Raw genomic sequence first — 16,401 nt, forward strand, 5'->3', positions numbered from 1 at the left:
TTTGTTCTGTGTCGTGTTTGTGTCTCCTCTCAATTGCTCTGTTTATTGCAGTTCTGAGTGTTGCTGGGTCAGGTTTGGTTTTGGAATCTCATTGCATTGTTATGGTGTTGCTGTGTATTGTTTTGTTGGATTGATTAAAAAAAAAAAAAAAAAAAAAATTTAAATCGATTTTTAAAAAATGTAGTGAAGTGAATTATATAGCGCTTTTCTCTAGTGACTCAAAGTGCTTTACATAGTGAAACCCAATATCTAAGTTACATTTAAACCAGTGTGGGTGGCACTGGGAGCAGGTGGGTAAAGTGCCTTGCCCAAGGACACAACGGCAGTGACTAGGATTGCAGAAGCGGGGATCGAACTTGCAACTCTCAAGTTGCTGGCACGGCCGCTCTACCAACCGAGCTAGCCATTGTTATGGTGTTGCTGTGTATTGTGTTGTTGGATTGATTATTTAAAAAAAAAAAGAAAAAAAGAAAAGAAAAAAAAATATATATATATATATATATTTTTTTTCAAATCGATTTAAAAAAAATGAGAATCGATTCTGAATCGCACAACGTATTCGATTCGATTCGGATCGATTTTTTCCAACACCCCTACATGTGTATATGTATTTTTGTACAGTGAACGTATATGTACAGTATGTGTGTATGTATGTGTGTACAGTGAATGTGTATGTACAGTATGTGTATGTTTGTACAGTGAATGTGTATGTACAGTATGTGTATATGTAAGTTTGTACAGTGAAGATTTAATTAATACTTTGAAATGCAACCGTTGTCAATAGTAGAACGTTCGCGCTGTCGTGTTCTATCTAAAGACCCTGAAGGCAGCATTACTATGACGTGAAGCAGACGCGCGCTCCCGCCCGTACGTGCCTCCCCCCCGCCCCCCTCAGTCCAGCGTACGTGCGCGCTCCTGGCATCGCGTGGTGGAGCAGAGCGACCATATTGCTGCTAGCGGCTGAGGAAGGCTTGTTGTCCCCCTCGAGACATCTCCGGACGCGGATTTAGCCATTTTTATTCCTATGTTTTAACCCAGCGCGGACCTCCCTGCGTCTTAGACTGAAAACATTTTAGTCTGAGAGCGACAGAGGAGCGACACGCTTCACTTTTTTTCCCCCCCGAGAAACCTACTCGGTCACGGGGAGGGGAAGGTGGACTGGTAATCCCGAAGCGGCGGCGGCGGCGTTGGCGGGGGGGTGGGAGGAAGGAAAGGAAGACGCTGGTTGGGGGTGGGGGGGAAATGGCCGCTCAGGTGGAGGCTCTCCTGCCGGGCAACCCGCTCCTTAAAGCCGAGGAGCACGGCAAGGTAATCCGCGGCGAGCCGGGGGAGGACGTCGCCGGGCTGGAGCGAGGGAGCCGCGATCCGGAGGCGGGCGAGGGGGGCTCTGACAGCGAGGCCCGGCCGGGCGAGGACAGCGCGGAAGGCAGCAAGGAGTTTACCGAGGCCCCCCCGCCCAAGGTGAACCCGTGGACGAGGAAGATGAACGCGGTGACGGTGGTCAGCGTGAACGGACAAGCACATCACGGTGGGTCAGCCTTCCCTTTATGTTCCCCGGCAGCTGTCACTCGGTGAAAATGTCAAGCCCGGTCCGCATGCTGGTTTATATTTGGACCCTGCTGGAGGCTATTCCTGGAACCCTGTAGTGTCTCGTTGCACAAGACGAGCTCACACCCTTTTAGTTGCACGCGTTTAAAATTGATTTTTTATTTTTTTGTGCACTTTTAAAATAAGTAAACGATCAAAGGTGGCAGACGTCAAAAAGACTTGTCCTGCACATACATTATTAAACCCGAGTAGACGCACCCTTAAATACACCCAATATCCCTCCGCCGCTGTTTTGCATTGAATTAAACACAAAACGTCCCTTCCGCCGCTGTTTTTGCATTGAATTAAACACAAAATATCCCTCCGCCGCTGTTTTTGCATTGAATTAAACAAACACGCCAAACCGGAGCAAAACTCGCACTAGCTAATGCTAATGCTAACAATAGCTAAACGCCTCGTCGGCCTAACGCGTCGCCGGGAGCCCTTCCCAGTTCCCCCCCGGTTGCGTGGACGCGTACCCCCGCCGTCTCTCGGCGACGACATGCCAAACCCGACATTTCCCCCGTAAAAAAAGGAAAGAAAAGGGAAAAAAAAAAAAAGCAGGTTTCGTTTATGAGGCGTCACGTGTTCCCTCCACGTGTTCCCGCTATAGCACTTAGCCGGCTAGCTCCACTCGACCACCCCCAAAAAAACAAACAAAAAAAAATCCCACGCCCTGTGTTTTGTGATTTTTCTTTTGTTTATTACCGGTTGGTCGAGCCGGTTCTCGCGTGTTCGGTACCCGCCGGTTAGCTCGTGTTAGCTCGCCGTCGCGTGTGTATGCAAGTCATGGTGGTTGTTGCATAAGCGAAACATACCGAGGGAGGGAATACAAGACTGGTGACAGTACAAACTATTTAAACGGTTATCTGTTCGTAATACATATATATATTTAAATAAAGTGTTAAGTAGACTGGTGGTCGTCGTTGCAAGACAACGTGTCTCTCAGCCATTTGTCCCCCAACCCCCATTTTACTGGCTGTATTTAAATTGCATGGCTGGCTTAGGGCAGCATTGTGTACAACCAAAAGCTGAGGAATATTAAGTTCCTAAAACCTCTAGTTTCTTGTTTTGTTGTTGTTGTTTTCTGTCTTGTTCAGCTTCTCAGGCAAATCATATAGTTCAGTGGTTCTCAAATGGGGGTACTTAAAGTCCTACTGAAATGAGATGTTCTTATTTAAGGGCCTACTGAAAGCCACTACTACCGACCACACAGTCTGATAGTTTATATATCAATGATGAAATATTAACATTGCAACACATGCCAATACGGCCTTTTTAGTTTACTAAATTGCAATTTAAAATTTCCCGGGAGTTTTTTTCTTGAAAATTGACATGTACGCTTGATGTCACGGGTTGTTAGGAAATATGAGCGCTGCGCACACACACAGCTAAAAGTCGTCTGCTTTAACCGCATAATTACACGGTATTTTGGACATCTGTGTTGCTGAATCCTTTGCAATTTGTTCAATTAATACTTGAGAAGTCAAAAGTAGAAAGATGGAGTTGGGAAGCTTTAGCCTCTAGCCCAGGGGTGCCCATTACGTCGATCGCGATCGACTGGTCGATCTCGGAAGGGTGTGTCCGTCGATCTCAAGCCAGGCATTAAAAAATATACATAAAAATGAGCAATCATCAATCATACCAAGACTTCACTTTCGTCAGTTGTTTGACATTCTCGGCACCCGAGGATCTTGTGAGATGACGCTGGCTGCTGCGAGCTCATATTTAAGAAAAAAATCACTAACAGGGCGGACGCAGAGAAACACATTTTATTTCTAGAGACTCCGTACCTACTGTCAAAACTCTAAAGACCGACTGCACAGTTCCTGTCTTCACCATAAAAGACCTGTTTCATCCTGCCTGTGCTAACAAAATAAGAGTCTCAGAAAGCTAGCGTGCACAAGCTAGCAAGCTACGGAGTTTGATGCCAATGTATTTCTCCCCCGCCCTCAGCGACCGCTTTCTCACTTGCTTGCCCACCCGCACACTCACTGACGTCACTCACCTGCTGCCAGACATTCAAGGGCCACACACATATGCTACTCTCATAACAAAGTGTTTAAAAAGGAGTATGCAAGTTGGACAAATGAGATGCCAAATCCAACCACTTTCATGTGGTATTGGACAGAAAGGAGGACTTTTTTTTTCCTCCATTTGAAAATGCGGACGTTATCAGCACCACTGTCTAATTCCAATCAATGTAAGTCATCAGAATCAAATACACCAACTTATATTCTTGTCTTCATGAAAGAAAGGAATCTATGTGTGTTAAACATGCTTGTATTATCATTAAACACCATTAACTTGTTAACAAAAATGTCTCTTTCATAAATAAATAAATATAAATTATAAATAGGAATGAGGTAGATCTCCTCGACTTGGTCAATTGAAAAGTAGCTCGCCTGCAGAAAAAGTGTGAGCGCCCCTGCTCTAGCCACACAAACACAGGGTGATTCCTTGTTTGAAATTCACGGAGGTGAAGCTTTCCTATGGATCAGAGCGGTCAAGTGAACATGGATCCCGACCAAATGTCAACAAGCAGTTTTCGTTGAGAAAATTGTGGTAAAAAGTCGCCACTTACCGGAGATCCGCTGAGCTTGCGCCGTCCATACAGCTGCCGTTGACTTCCATCAGATACTGGCCTCAAGCCACCCATGGACACACCCTTCCGACTATCAGGTACTATTAAACTCACTAAAACACTAGCAACACAATAGAAGGATAAGGGATTTTCCAGAATTATCCTAGTAAATGTGTCTAAAAACATCTGAATCGCTCCCAATGCAATCGCGTTTTTTTTTAATTTATTTATTTTTTTCTAGTCCGTCGCTATCAATATCCTCAAACAAGTCTTTCATACTCGCTCAAATTAATAGGGAAATTGTCGTTTTCTCGGTCCCAATAGCTCTTTTTGATGGAGGCTCCCATTAAAAACAATGTGAGGATGTGAGGAGCCCTCAACGGGTGACGTCATCGTCTGCGACTTCTGGTACAGGCAAGGCTTTTCTATTAGCGACCAAAAGTTGCGAACTTTATCGTCGATGTTCTCTACTAAATCCTTTCAGCACAAATATGGCAATATCGCGAAATGATCAAGTATGACACATAGAACAGACCTGCTATCCCAGTTTAAATAAGAAAATCTCATTTCAGTAGGCCTTTAAACGGGGATAGCAGGTCCTTTCTATGTGTCATACTTGATCATTTCGCAATATTGCCATACTTTTGCTGAAAGGATTTAGTAGAGAACATCGACGATAAAAAAGTCAGAGTAGTAAGCAGCTGAGGTCCTTTCCTAGAGTCCGACTTCATACGCCATCGTAAATACGTTTAAAAAGAGTCCGGCAACTTCTCGTAGCTTCGCGAATTGAAATGAAGTTTGTAAAAATAACAACAATAAACTGCATGTAGTTTAAAGACTACGGTTGTGTAGAACACTACAATATATTCCAAAAGTCCCACCGAGCATGCAGGAACTATGAAGGGTTTTTGAAGAAGTAGTTTTTGGTGGAAACGCAGGTGGAACTTATGGGAAAGTTCTTATAGTGGAAAAGGGCCTATAAAATTGATCTAACATTAGCATGTTTTATTGTCAATACGGTTGTCTAAGCAGATTTTACATTACATGTTATGTGACCCTTTACTAACACTAAAACATCCATCTATTTTCTACACCCCTTGTCCTTGGGCAGTTTACTAATAAAAGTTTCAATAAATCAATCCTCAGAATGACTGTTGAGATATGATAGACTTTAGTCATCCCACAATTGGGAAATTATGTGGATGCAGTGCAGATACAAAAAGTTCACAAAAGCAAGTGGGAAACATGAGACCTCCACTTAGGTTTTAAAACAAATTCACAAGAATAAGACTGAATAGTTGTAACATGCATGCCAGGCCAGTAGTTGGTGATGTTGTGTTGTATAGAGACTGCGGTGACCCTAATCCATCCATCCATTTTCTACCGCTTATTCCCTTTTGGGGTCGCGGGGGGCGCTGGCGCCTATCTCAGCTACAATCGGGCGGAAGGCGGGGTACACCCCGGACAAGTCGCCACCTCATCGCAGGGCCAACACAGATAGACAGACAACATTCACACTCACATTCACACAATGTCCTTTAAATTCCCCTCTTTAGTGAACATGTGATTGATTGATTGAAACTTTTATTAGTATATTTGCCCAGTACTGTACATATTCCGTACAATTGACCACTATATAGTAGGGGTGTAACGGTACGGGGGTGCATTGAACGAGATTGTAAGCTAAAGTCTTAACAAGCTGCTTTGTTTCTTCTGCCTCTCTCTCAGCACCCAGCATTGTTCCACCCACACCGCCATGTGATTGGTTACATACAAAGCGATAACAGCCAATCAGCAGTGCGTATTCAGAGCGGTAACAGCCAATAAGCTGTCAGAGCGCATGTAGTAAAAGCGTCAGCGTCAAGCAGATAGGTGTTTAGCAGGGGATTAGCGGACTCTCCCCAAATTATAATAAACACCTCCCAGTCACAACTACTACTAAAATCACTATGAGCCCGTTGACGTTCTAGAAACTTAGACTGCAGCTCAGCTTGCTCGCAGTTCTGGCTTGAGGTGAAGGCTAATTAGCTTTTAGCGAATTAGCTAAAATCCCCTCAGCTATCAGGGCACATAAAGGAAAAGAAATGTCATCACAAGCATGGAAAACACTCAATGTATACAAAATTCTGACACTTAACAATAATCTCTTAAAGTAAAGGTGCAACAATTAGGAAAGGGCTTCATAAAATGTGAGAAAAAGAGTGTAAAGTGTGCAAACGTAAACAGATAAATCTGAGAATAACTGTTTTCTGCAGGTTTAGTGCCAGGAAGTTACAGCTGTGCTCTAAAGTCAAAGGACTCCGGCTTATTAGTGATTCCCAAAGCCCAAAAAAAGTCTGCGGGCTATAGAGCGTTTTCCGTTCGGGCTCCAGTATTCTGGAATACCCTCCCGGTAACAGTTCGCGATGCCACCTCAGTAGAAGCATTTAAGTCTCACCTTAAAACTCATTTGTATACTCTAGCCTTTAAATAGACTCCCTTTTTAGACCAGTTGATCTGCCGTTTCTTTTCTTTTTCTTCTATGTCCCACTCTCCCTTGTGGAGGGGGTCCGGTCCGATCCGGTGGCCATGTACTGCTCGCCTGTGTATCGGCTGGGGACATCTCTGCGCTGCTGGTCCGCCTCCGCTTGGGATGGTTTCCTGCTTGCTCCGCTGTGAACGGGACTCTCGCTGCTGTGTTGGATCCGCTTTGGACTGGACTCTCGCGACTGTGTTGGATCCATTGTGGATTGAACTTTCACAGTATCATGTTAGACCCGCTCGACATCCATTGCTTTCCTCCTCTCTAAGGTTCTCATAGTCATTATTGTCACCGATGTCCCACTGGGTGTGAGTTTTCCTTGCCCTTATGTGGGCCTACCGAGGATGTCGTGGTGGTCTGTGCAGCCCTTTGAGACACTAGTGATTTAGGGCTATATAAGTAAACATTGATTGATTGATTGATTGATAAAGGGTGAGCGCTGCTTTATTGGTGTGGTATTGCCGATCTTGCATTATTTTCAGACCACATTGGTCTGGCTGTTTCGTTTTTGAAACATCCCAAAAAAACTGTCAATGTGACCATCCTGTTTTATCGACAATTTCTTCACTCTGTGCAGCACTCATTTTGAGTTTCACTCCATGCAAAGAATCAACCACAAGTCAACAAGATGGTGCAATCAAACCCGATCGTCGATACTGCTGACTGATTTAACAGAGCGCGAGTGCTTTTGTCCATCCAAACAACCTTGCCTGGCAACTTCGTTTCTTCCGATATAAAAAACAAATGAAATGGTTTTATTGAACACATTTCGATATGTATAGGGCTGGGCGATATCCAGTTTGGATGTATCAATATATTTTCAAACAAGATACGAATTAGGAAAATATCGTAAAATCGATATAATTTATTTAGCTTATTTGTTGTGTTCCTTGTTCTTCCATGTTCACGCTTCATGAGCTACTAAACCCCTCTCCTTCCTTCCAAGACGTGCTTGCACATATAAGAACATCCATGATTGGTTGGTTGTTTACTATGATGAGTCCCGATTGGTTAGGGACAGGCCAATCAGTGGCAAGATAGGGCGGGTCATTGAACAAGTAAGGGAAATCAAAAAGTTCCTGTCTGCAAATGTATTTTTTTTATGAGTTTGATACATTTTTGATTTTTTGCACAGCTATGTTATTTATTTTATGTAGGAATAATATTTTTCTATTTTTTTATGTTAAGTAATTCTGACTTTAACAGTTTTTCTGTGCTGTTAATACCCATCTAGACTAACTGGGTTAATAAAAGTGCCACTGACTGCTTACAGTACTGTTTTCATACACTTCAATTTCACTGAATATTGCTCAAAAAATCATATCTTTATATGTATACTTATACCCAAAAATATATTGATATATATCGAGTTGGTAAGTTAAGAGATATCTAGATATACTTTTTCATCCATATCCCCCATGCCCTAATATGTATTGATATTATTTTATCGCCCCGCCCATTTCGAGTGAATATGTTTTCAGGTAGAACGCCACCCGGATTAATTAGGTCATGGTGATATGAATTGACCAGGTGTCAGCTGAATACACCACATGTTCTCACAACCACCCGTCACCACATATGCGGTGTCCCAAATGGACAGATGAAGTCAAAGCAACGGTTTTCGCAATGTCATTGGGACAACATATGGAAATAATTAGCCCCCAAAGAAAACCATATTGTTGCATTAAAAAAAAAAAATATATACTATTAAGACCAACACAAGTTTGGGACTTGAATCTTTGCGAAAGGTCGTGTTTAACTCTTATCACCAGTGTGTACTCTGTGTGTCCTTGGAAGGAATCCAGTCGCGGATAAGAGCGGTCTAAAGAGTGGAAATGTATTTCAACATCAATGTAAAATGGAAGAATAGCCTGGAGAAATACATAAGTCCAACATACAAAGATGCTTGTTGTGAAAATGTGACCTACACTTAACTCGTGAGCATTACTTGTCCGATAAGCCCTAAATATAAAGATTAGATATAAATCTTATTCTTTTAAAGTGGAACACAAGACGAGTCCTGGGTGAATTCTGCCACGAGGAGATCAACTTTTTCTATAATCCGTCACAGTGCACCACAATGAAGATAGTTATTTTCTGTAGTGACAGTCATTTCCAAGAGGTGCTGTAATGGTTATGCCACCAATCCGTATGAGACGGTTTCTGTGAAAATGTACGTCAGGGGTCGGGAACCTTTTTAGCTGAGAGAGCCAAGAATCCAAATATTTTAAAATGTATTTCCGTAAGAGCCATATCATTTTTTTTTTCAACACTGAACACAACTAAACACGAGCATTTTTATTAAGAGCAACATTACTAGAGTAAAATAGGTCTCGTGTTCTTTGTAATAACATTGATATTCTGAAGCTAACTATGGAGGGGCGTGGCCTGCGAGCTTGCAGCGAAGCAGGGTGTTCCAGGACCGGCCTCAAAATCAGCGACAGGTGTGTAGAAGGCCCACCTGGGCCTTGTTATCTAATCACCTGTCGCTCTGTTATTAGCAGCAGCCGGGAGGAGAGACAGGGTTGGAGCTGGAGCCAGAGCGCGAGCGAGAACGAAAGAGAAAAAGATAATTGCTGCAAAGCAACTGAGAGACTTATTGAAAAAAATATGTATATCGTAACCCTGAAATAGGCTTTCATGTCGGTGCTTGGTGGTCTGAAGAACCCCAGGGGGGCAAGCCCTAAAAAAAACAATAATAAATAAATCATGCAATTCCTTGAACAAGTGCGGTAGAAAAAAGGATGGATGGATTCAAATGCATGAGCATGTTTGATATTTTGAACGTTATTTTTAACACTTTGATTACAAATGGAATTAGTCATTACTTATTGTGTTAAGCAGTGTTAGCTCAGTTTTATCTGAGAGCCAGATGCAGTCATTAAAAGAGCCACAGGTTCCCTACCCCTGATGTACGTGATCGGCCAATAGCGATTAATACCTTTCCGGGCCTCGAATTTTAACTTTTTAAGGAATTAGGCCTAGACAAACTTTAATGATCCACAAGGGAAATTGTTCCACACAGTAGCTCAGTTACAAATGATGGAAAAGATGAAAAGGACAATGCAGGTATAAAGTAGACTAAAAACAATATAACATATATACATAATAGTTACATAATATATGTACAGTATAGAATATATACTGATATATTATGTTTATATCATATATACAATATATAACAATTACCCTATACAATATTACAGTATATGTAACAGCTGCAGCATAAAATAGAGAGTAAATCCAGCAGAAAATAAACATTATAAACAAAGAAGTAGCTAACTTAGAAGGTGACAGGTAATAGACATCTAATTGCTGTATGGCGAGTGATAATAAAGGTCAAGGCAAGTGTTGCCTTTTTGATAGGGGGAGGTATTTAAAAAAAAAAAAAAAAAAAAAAAGTACATTAATATGTACATGAAGGCGATGTATAGGGACAGATCCATTAAGAGTTTGAGCAGAAATATGTCATATAGGAATTAACTACCGTATTTCCTTGAATGGCCGCCGGGGCGCTAATTAATTTAAAACCCCTTCTCACTCCTGCGCTTACCAAAGGCATGCGGTAAAAGTAAGCATGCGCTAAATATTTTAAAACCTCTTCTCATTCCGACACTTACCAAAGGCATGCAGTAAAAAATTGAGTGTGATGTAAGGATACATCATGAAAAGCACATCTAATAACAAAAATATTATGGTCTTACCTTTGCTTATTAATATAGTCCTTGCCAGCTCCTTCTGATCATACGCAGCGATAACTTGTTTATAGAAGTCTTCTTTATCTTTCTTCAGTTTTAAAAGTCTCTGTCTCGATGGAGAACTTCCTTTCTGACCTCTTGCTTCGATTGAAATTCCAGTTTAGAAAACGGTTTTATTTTAATAAACACACGCTGCTCTCTCTTGCTGGTCCAGTTCATATCCGTCCCAGCACATATCACGTCAGTCATTTTACTTCTTCTGCAGCTGAGTAGTCGCAAGAAGGATCACTAGCGCCCTCTACCACCAGGAGGCGGGGGTCATTTAATGACTAATATTTGACACATGCAGCTACAGTATTGTGACGGTCTCAAGCCGTCGTCTTGCGGGTTCCCAGGACCACCAAGGAAGGACATGGCTTGAGCAGTTTGACTTTGTTTATTTTTCAATAAAACCTCAGTCCAGGTCGCTCTTCCGCTCCTCCTCTCTGCTCGCTCGCCGTCTCCTCGCCGCCGCCATCTGTCGGACTGTCGGACCGTCGGCTCCACAGGTTTATTAATAAAACATAGCTGCTTACTGTTCTTTTTAGCATACCGGTATTAAATAGCTTAGACCTTAAATCCTACTGAATAGCTCTTAATCTTCTTCTCTTTATGCAATTTCAAACTACCGGTATTGAAATCAGCCTCCTCCATTTTGAAAATGATGACAGGGGAAGTGTCACTCGTGACGTCACGAGTTTGACTCGGCGGTAATACAAAGCATGCGCTAATTATTTTGCGAAGCGAGTTTGACCCGGCAGTAATTCAAGGCAGGCGCATACTTTATTCCCGGCGGCAATTCAAGGAAATACGGTATACACTATTAAGAAAATGCTGTGTCACATGAATGTTTTTTGAAGTAACACCTTTGTGTCATGAAAAAAACACAAGTAATGGAAAAAAAAAAGTTTACTTTCCGATATCAAAATAAAACACATAGCAGTTTGGCTAATTAATATGAAGTGTACTAAACAAGCTTTGCTTTTCAAGAGGAGTGACACCTCTCACATTGAATACACAATCTTCATGGCCTTCGGTCAATTCGATGAAATGTCAAAACATTTGAGCTAGTATTGATGTTATTTGACCATTGATAGAGTTTGCAGTTAAAGGAGTGAACATCCCAGTAAACAAAGATAAGACTTTATAAAGAAGTTGTGATAATTGTGATAATGTTAACGACACATGGTTTTCTGCATGCTTCTTCACATCATTAACGCTGTCACAGCAGCTGATGGATACTGTATTTACAAAATAAAAGTAACATCAAATAGTTTTCTCCTTCGCTTTATACTATAAGTGCGGGGACAAGTGCGGCTGTCTCCAATATTGTCCACACCTGTCGCCAGCTAAACACAGCAGTGCGCTCTTAACCACATTCCGGGAAAGCGAGGGGAAATGACGTTGAACCAAGCGCTTGGCTCTGTTTACTCCCCGGGGAAATTTCCCGAGCAAAGTCTGTGTCGTTGGTCCGCCATGATTAACAAGCCAAACAGCGCAGGTGCGCATGCGCCTGACTTGGTGTCGCCGAAAATGCATTAATTAATGATGGGGTTTTGATAATTAAAAAATTAGACTTATTACTAACAGTCGGAAATTTTATCGCAAATGATCAGTATACCGTTCGTTACATCCCTCGTCCATTAACAAGTAAAAAGTCATGAGCGGTCACGGCATGTTCTTGCCGTGGATGTTGGTCCAATTTTTTGGGGGGGCATTACGGCATGCTGAGTAAAAACTAGCAAGAGCAGACAAGACGGCATGCTACACGCTAAGCGAGCCGCTAAGCTAGCTTGAAAAACTTTAAATAAAGTTTAGGAAGTGTAGAAGTGTTTTACAGAAGATATTACTGAAAAATATTCCTAATTAATTACTCTTAGATTAATAAGAGAGGACACTACTATGATCTGTTGCTGTGTAACAACAACCAGGCGTACACATAAGGGGAGCGTGGATCCATCCACAGGGTTTCCCACACATTAGAGATCGCGGATAGGCAATTATATCATCTGCAACCGCATCACTTAAGTGGTCATCCACCCGAACCAACGTTTTATCAAAGCCACAACCGCCCGCCTCCCGCCCGTTGTTATATATCTAATATAGATGATGCAAGGCATTAGTGAGGTTAGAAAGTGCAACTCCCTCCAAATAGCACAGACACAATGGCTTTCTTGAACTGATTTATTTGAAGGTTTCCTTTCCCTTCAAATTCACCGTGAAAACTGTAATAAATAAAGCACGTTACAAACGTAAAAATAATAACATGCACAGCATTTACCAGGTAAAATACCAACAAATGACAAACAAATACCTCGTTGGCCTGCATGCTTATTTTAGGAGGTAATTGTGATCTTCTGGCTCTTATAGCCCAAACGCTTTAAGTCCTTGTGACACTTTTTGGTCTTTGTTACGATCAGTCGCTCTCTTTCTCCCTTCTCATGCATCAAAAAAATGTGTACTCATACCCGGAAGTAGCTTCCTTACATCCGTCGACAGACCAAACGAGACACTTCAAAATAAAAGCATGCCCACATACTGTTTCAAAGAGTGCTGCTCGTTTTTCGTATGTGGGTAACAACATTTAACTATTTATAAATGGTTGATTTCTATAGGCTAGTAAGGTAAAATGTTGTAGCTGACAAGTTTGGACTACCTTGCTTCTGCAGCCTTCATCAGAGGTGTCACGTGATGTTAGCGTGACGTTGTCTGTGACGTGTTATATGGATTGTACCATCAAGAGTTGTCTGGTACAACACTTTACCTACTAGTCTATATAAATCAACCATTTATAAATACACGTCAGTAGGCTAAATGAACCTCTTCAACATAACATTTAACTATGTATAATGTAGCGGCTGGCTACGGGGTGTTAGCCAATGACTTTGGCTGGGGGGCGGGACTTTCGGGAGAGATAGGGACGTGACGTTGTCGACAGGAAGTGCGAGTTCGAGTTGTCCCGGGAAAAGCGTTAGAGACATGAGAGCTGTTGTGTGGTTGTATTACATCTTGTGCAATAAAGACAAGGCAAACGAAGAAGTTTTATGAGCCTAAATTCCTGGGATTATTACAATATATATATTTCCGAATTGGTTCAACCGCCACCCGCCCGAATCTATTTAAAATCTATTTTTTCGTCATGTCACCCGCCCGACCCGCGGTTGTGACCGCAAACCGCGCATCTCTACCACACATTCATTTATTTGTGGCGGCCCGCCACGAAAGAATTACGGCCGCCACAAAAAAATGTTTTTTTCTTTTTTCGTTTTTTTTCTTTTCGGCTTTTGACTCGCTCGACCGTTCATAAAAGCAATGGGACTCTGTCTGTGAATGGAGCTTGTAGTTATATATTATACAAATATATAAATATGTATATAAACATATAAACATAAAGTGTTGTAATTATATTCCAACTCCTCGTTCTTCTTGGTCATCGCCGCCAACGCGCGAACGTATGTAAGAAGGCGGGCTTGTGTTACGTCTCTGTGAGAAGGAAAGACGAGAAGGCGTGAGAAACGCATGTAGTGTAATGCCCGCAGCTAAAAGCAACTGCGTGAGACCGTATACTGGAATATTACGATGTAGTCATTTTCTGTATCACACAGAGACAAACCCGCGATATATCGTTTGTATCAATATATCGCCCAGCCCTAATTGGTAGTGTGAACACCTAATGGTAGTATCGATATATAAGTGATATTAGAATGATTGTATCAATATGGTTATTTTTGTAAAATGTGTGTGTGTAATGTTAACAAATTCAGGGAATAAGTTATTGAACACAAGAGGACTTGGGAGGCAAACCAAAAATTATTTCTCCCTATATTTTTATATAGCGCTTTTCTCTAGTGACTCAAAGCGCTTTACATAGAGAAACCCAATATCTAAGTTACATTTAAACCAGTGTGGGTGGCACTGGGAGCAGGTGGGTAAAGTGTCTTGCCCAAGGACACAACGGCAGTGACTAGGATGGCGGAAGCGGGAATCGAACCTGCAACCCCCAAGTTGCTGGCACGGCCACTCTACCAACCGAGCTATACCGCCCCATTATTTAAAAGAGTAGTTGATCAAACAATTTTATGCAAGAGAAGAAGGAAGTAGTTTAAATGTTATTTTGTTACACTCCAGTCTTGTGTTTCTTCAAATGTATTATTGTTTATTATAATTGTGTTTACAATTGGAAAAACAAAATCGTTCAGTGATGTTGAATATTTTAAAGTAAAAGTAGTTCTGGGGTGATGTATAGATTTTATCAATCAATCAATCAATCAATGTTTACTTATATAGCCCTAAATCACTAGTGTCTCAAAGGGCTGCACAGACCACCACGACATCCTCGGTAGGCCACATAAGGGCAAATGCTTATCGAGAAATTATTATTTATTTTTTGTTGCAGACATTTAAAAAAAAAATTAAATTCTATATTTTTTCTCCTCTTGCTCCTAAACTTCCATAGCACTTGCCTTCCCCCTTACTTCCTTAGCGGAGATCCGCAAGCCTAGCAAAACATGGCTAATGCTAACAAGAGCGAGTAGTTTGTTCCAAAGAAAAGAAAATTGTATCGGGTGCTTTAGATTTGCGACAACAGTTGTGGAACAAGTGATTGCACTCTGCAAAGTTTCTTTTAAATAAGGCAGCTGCACAACAAACATATTCCAGCATGGGGGAAATGCAGTGATCAAGGCCGCATTAACAACTCCCCCACCTAAGAAGCAGCTTACTGTGGCGAAATATTTTACACAAAGTACCATGTACATTATGGAGAACAATGCACACAGCGATCACTAAAGCGCACAGCTCGTCGAGCATGTGCTGCTGCAAAACTCTTGTGGAATTGTAACACATTTAATCCTCAATATAGTGATATATTACGTATGCACTGGTGTGTGCATTGTCTTTTTAACCTCAGTACACACTAACAAGGAGCCCAGGATAATCCTGTTTATCCATTTACTAAAACTACTTAATAATTTCAATGTTTTACGTGCTGATTTATTTGCATACAATATCCAATACTATATTTTTAGTTACAGAATCATTTTATTCAAAACTAAAGTGTTAAGTTTGCACTTTATTGAACTGATTTGTGTTACTATTTAATGAATATTGGTAACTATTGATGTAATAGTTTTGTTTGCATGCAATGCACAATGCAACATTTTATTTACAGAAGTATTTTTTTCAAGACAGAAGTTTTAATTTTGCACTTTTTTTAATCTCAATGTTAGATTATTTGTGTGCAAGGTACAGTGTTACATTTGTTTAAAGTATTTTATTCAAGCAGAAGTATTGCTTCCCAGAGGAAGCTTTTAATATTGTTGTAGTTATTGCATTAATAGTACAATTTGTATTTGATTTAAGAATAACATACAAGTCAGAATTTTGCTAACAGTAAGATGCAGTGTCATTTAAAACTACTAGTTTTTGATAAAATTTATGAAAAATGTGTTTACGGCATTAGCTCCAAGCCAGCTACGGCAAGAGATTAGCTAGCTACGACAAGAGGTATGCTAGCTTTTGCACCAAAAGCTAAATGGCTTTTGAGTTTGTAATACACAACACAATGCGATAGGACACCAATCTGTACTGACTTAAAAACATGAACTGTCATTTTGCAATGTCTGTGAAGTAGGGCTGGGCGATATTGCCTTTTTTTAATATCGCAATATTTTTAGGCCATATCGCGGAATACGATATATATCACGATATTTTGCCTTGGCCTTGAATGAACACTTGATGCATATAATCGCAGCAGTATGATGATTATATGTGTATACATTAAAACATTCTTCATACTACAATAATATATGCTACTTTTAAACTTTCATGCAGAGACGGAAATCTCAACTAAGTCTATTGACCAAAAGTGTATTTATTAAAGTTATTAAGCAATGGCACAAACAGTCAAGTCATTTCCAAAACAGAAAGTGCAAGATTGTCAGAGACATTTTAAGTGTCAAATAAAAATTAGC

The 16,401-nt window shown here is 41.0% G+C and overlaps 1 protein-coding gene across 4 annotated transcripts in view; it reads left to right on the top strand.

Annotated features, from left to right (window-relative positions):
- The first annotated feature begins 902 nt into the window (after positions 1 to 902).
- larp1 (La ribonucleoprotein 1, translational regulator) overlaps positions 903 to 16,401 on the top strand; it is a 94,456-nt gene continuing 78,957 nt past the window's right edge. For 3 of the 4 annotated variants that reach the window (XM_061899090.1, XM_061899089.1, XM_061899091.1), the window contains exon 1: positions 903 to 1,528. In XM_061899090.1, coding sequence (XP_061755074.1) covers positions 1,243 to 1,528 — 286 coding nt within the window. In that variant the 5' untranslated portion in view covers positions 903 to 1,242. The remainder of the gene's footprint in view (positions 1,529 to 16,401) is intronic. The other variant, XM_061899088.1, reaches the window with a different exon arrangement.

Source organism: Nerophis ophidion, linkage group LG04, assembly GCF_033978795.1.
Source record: "Nerophis ophidion isolate RoL-2023_Sa linkage group LG04, RoL_Noph_v1.0, whole genome shotgun sequence".
NCBI lineage: Eukaryota > Metazoa > Chordata > Actinopteri > Syngnathiformes > Syngnathidae > Nerophis > Nerophis ophidion.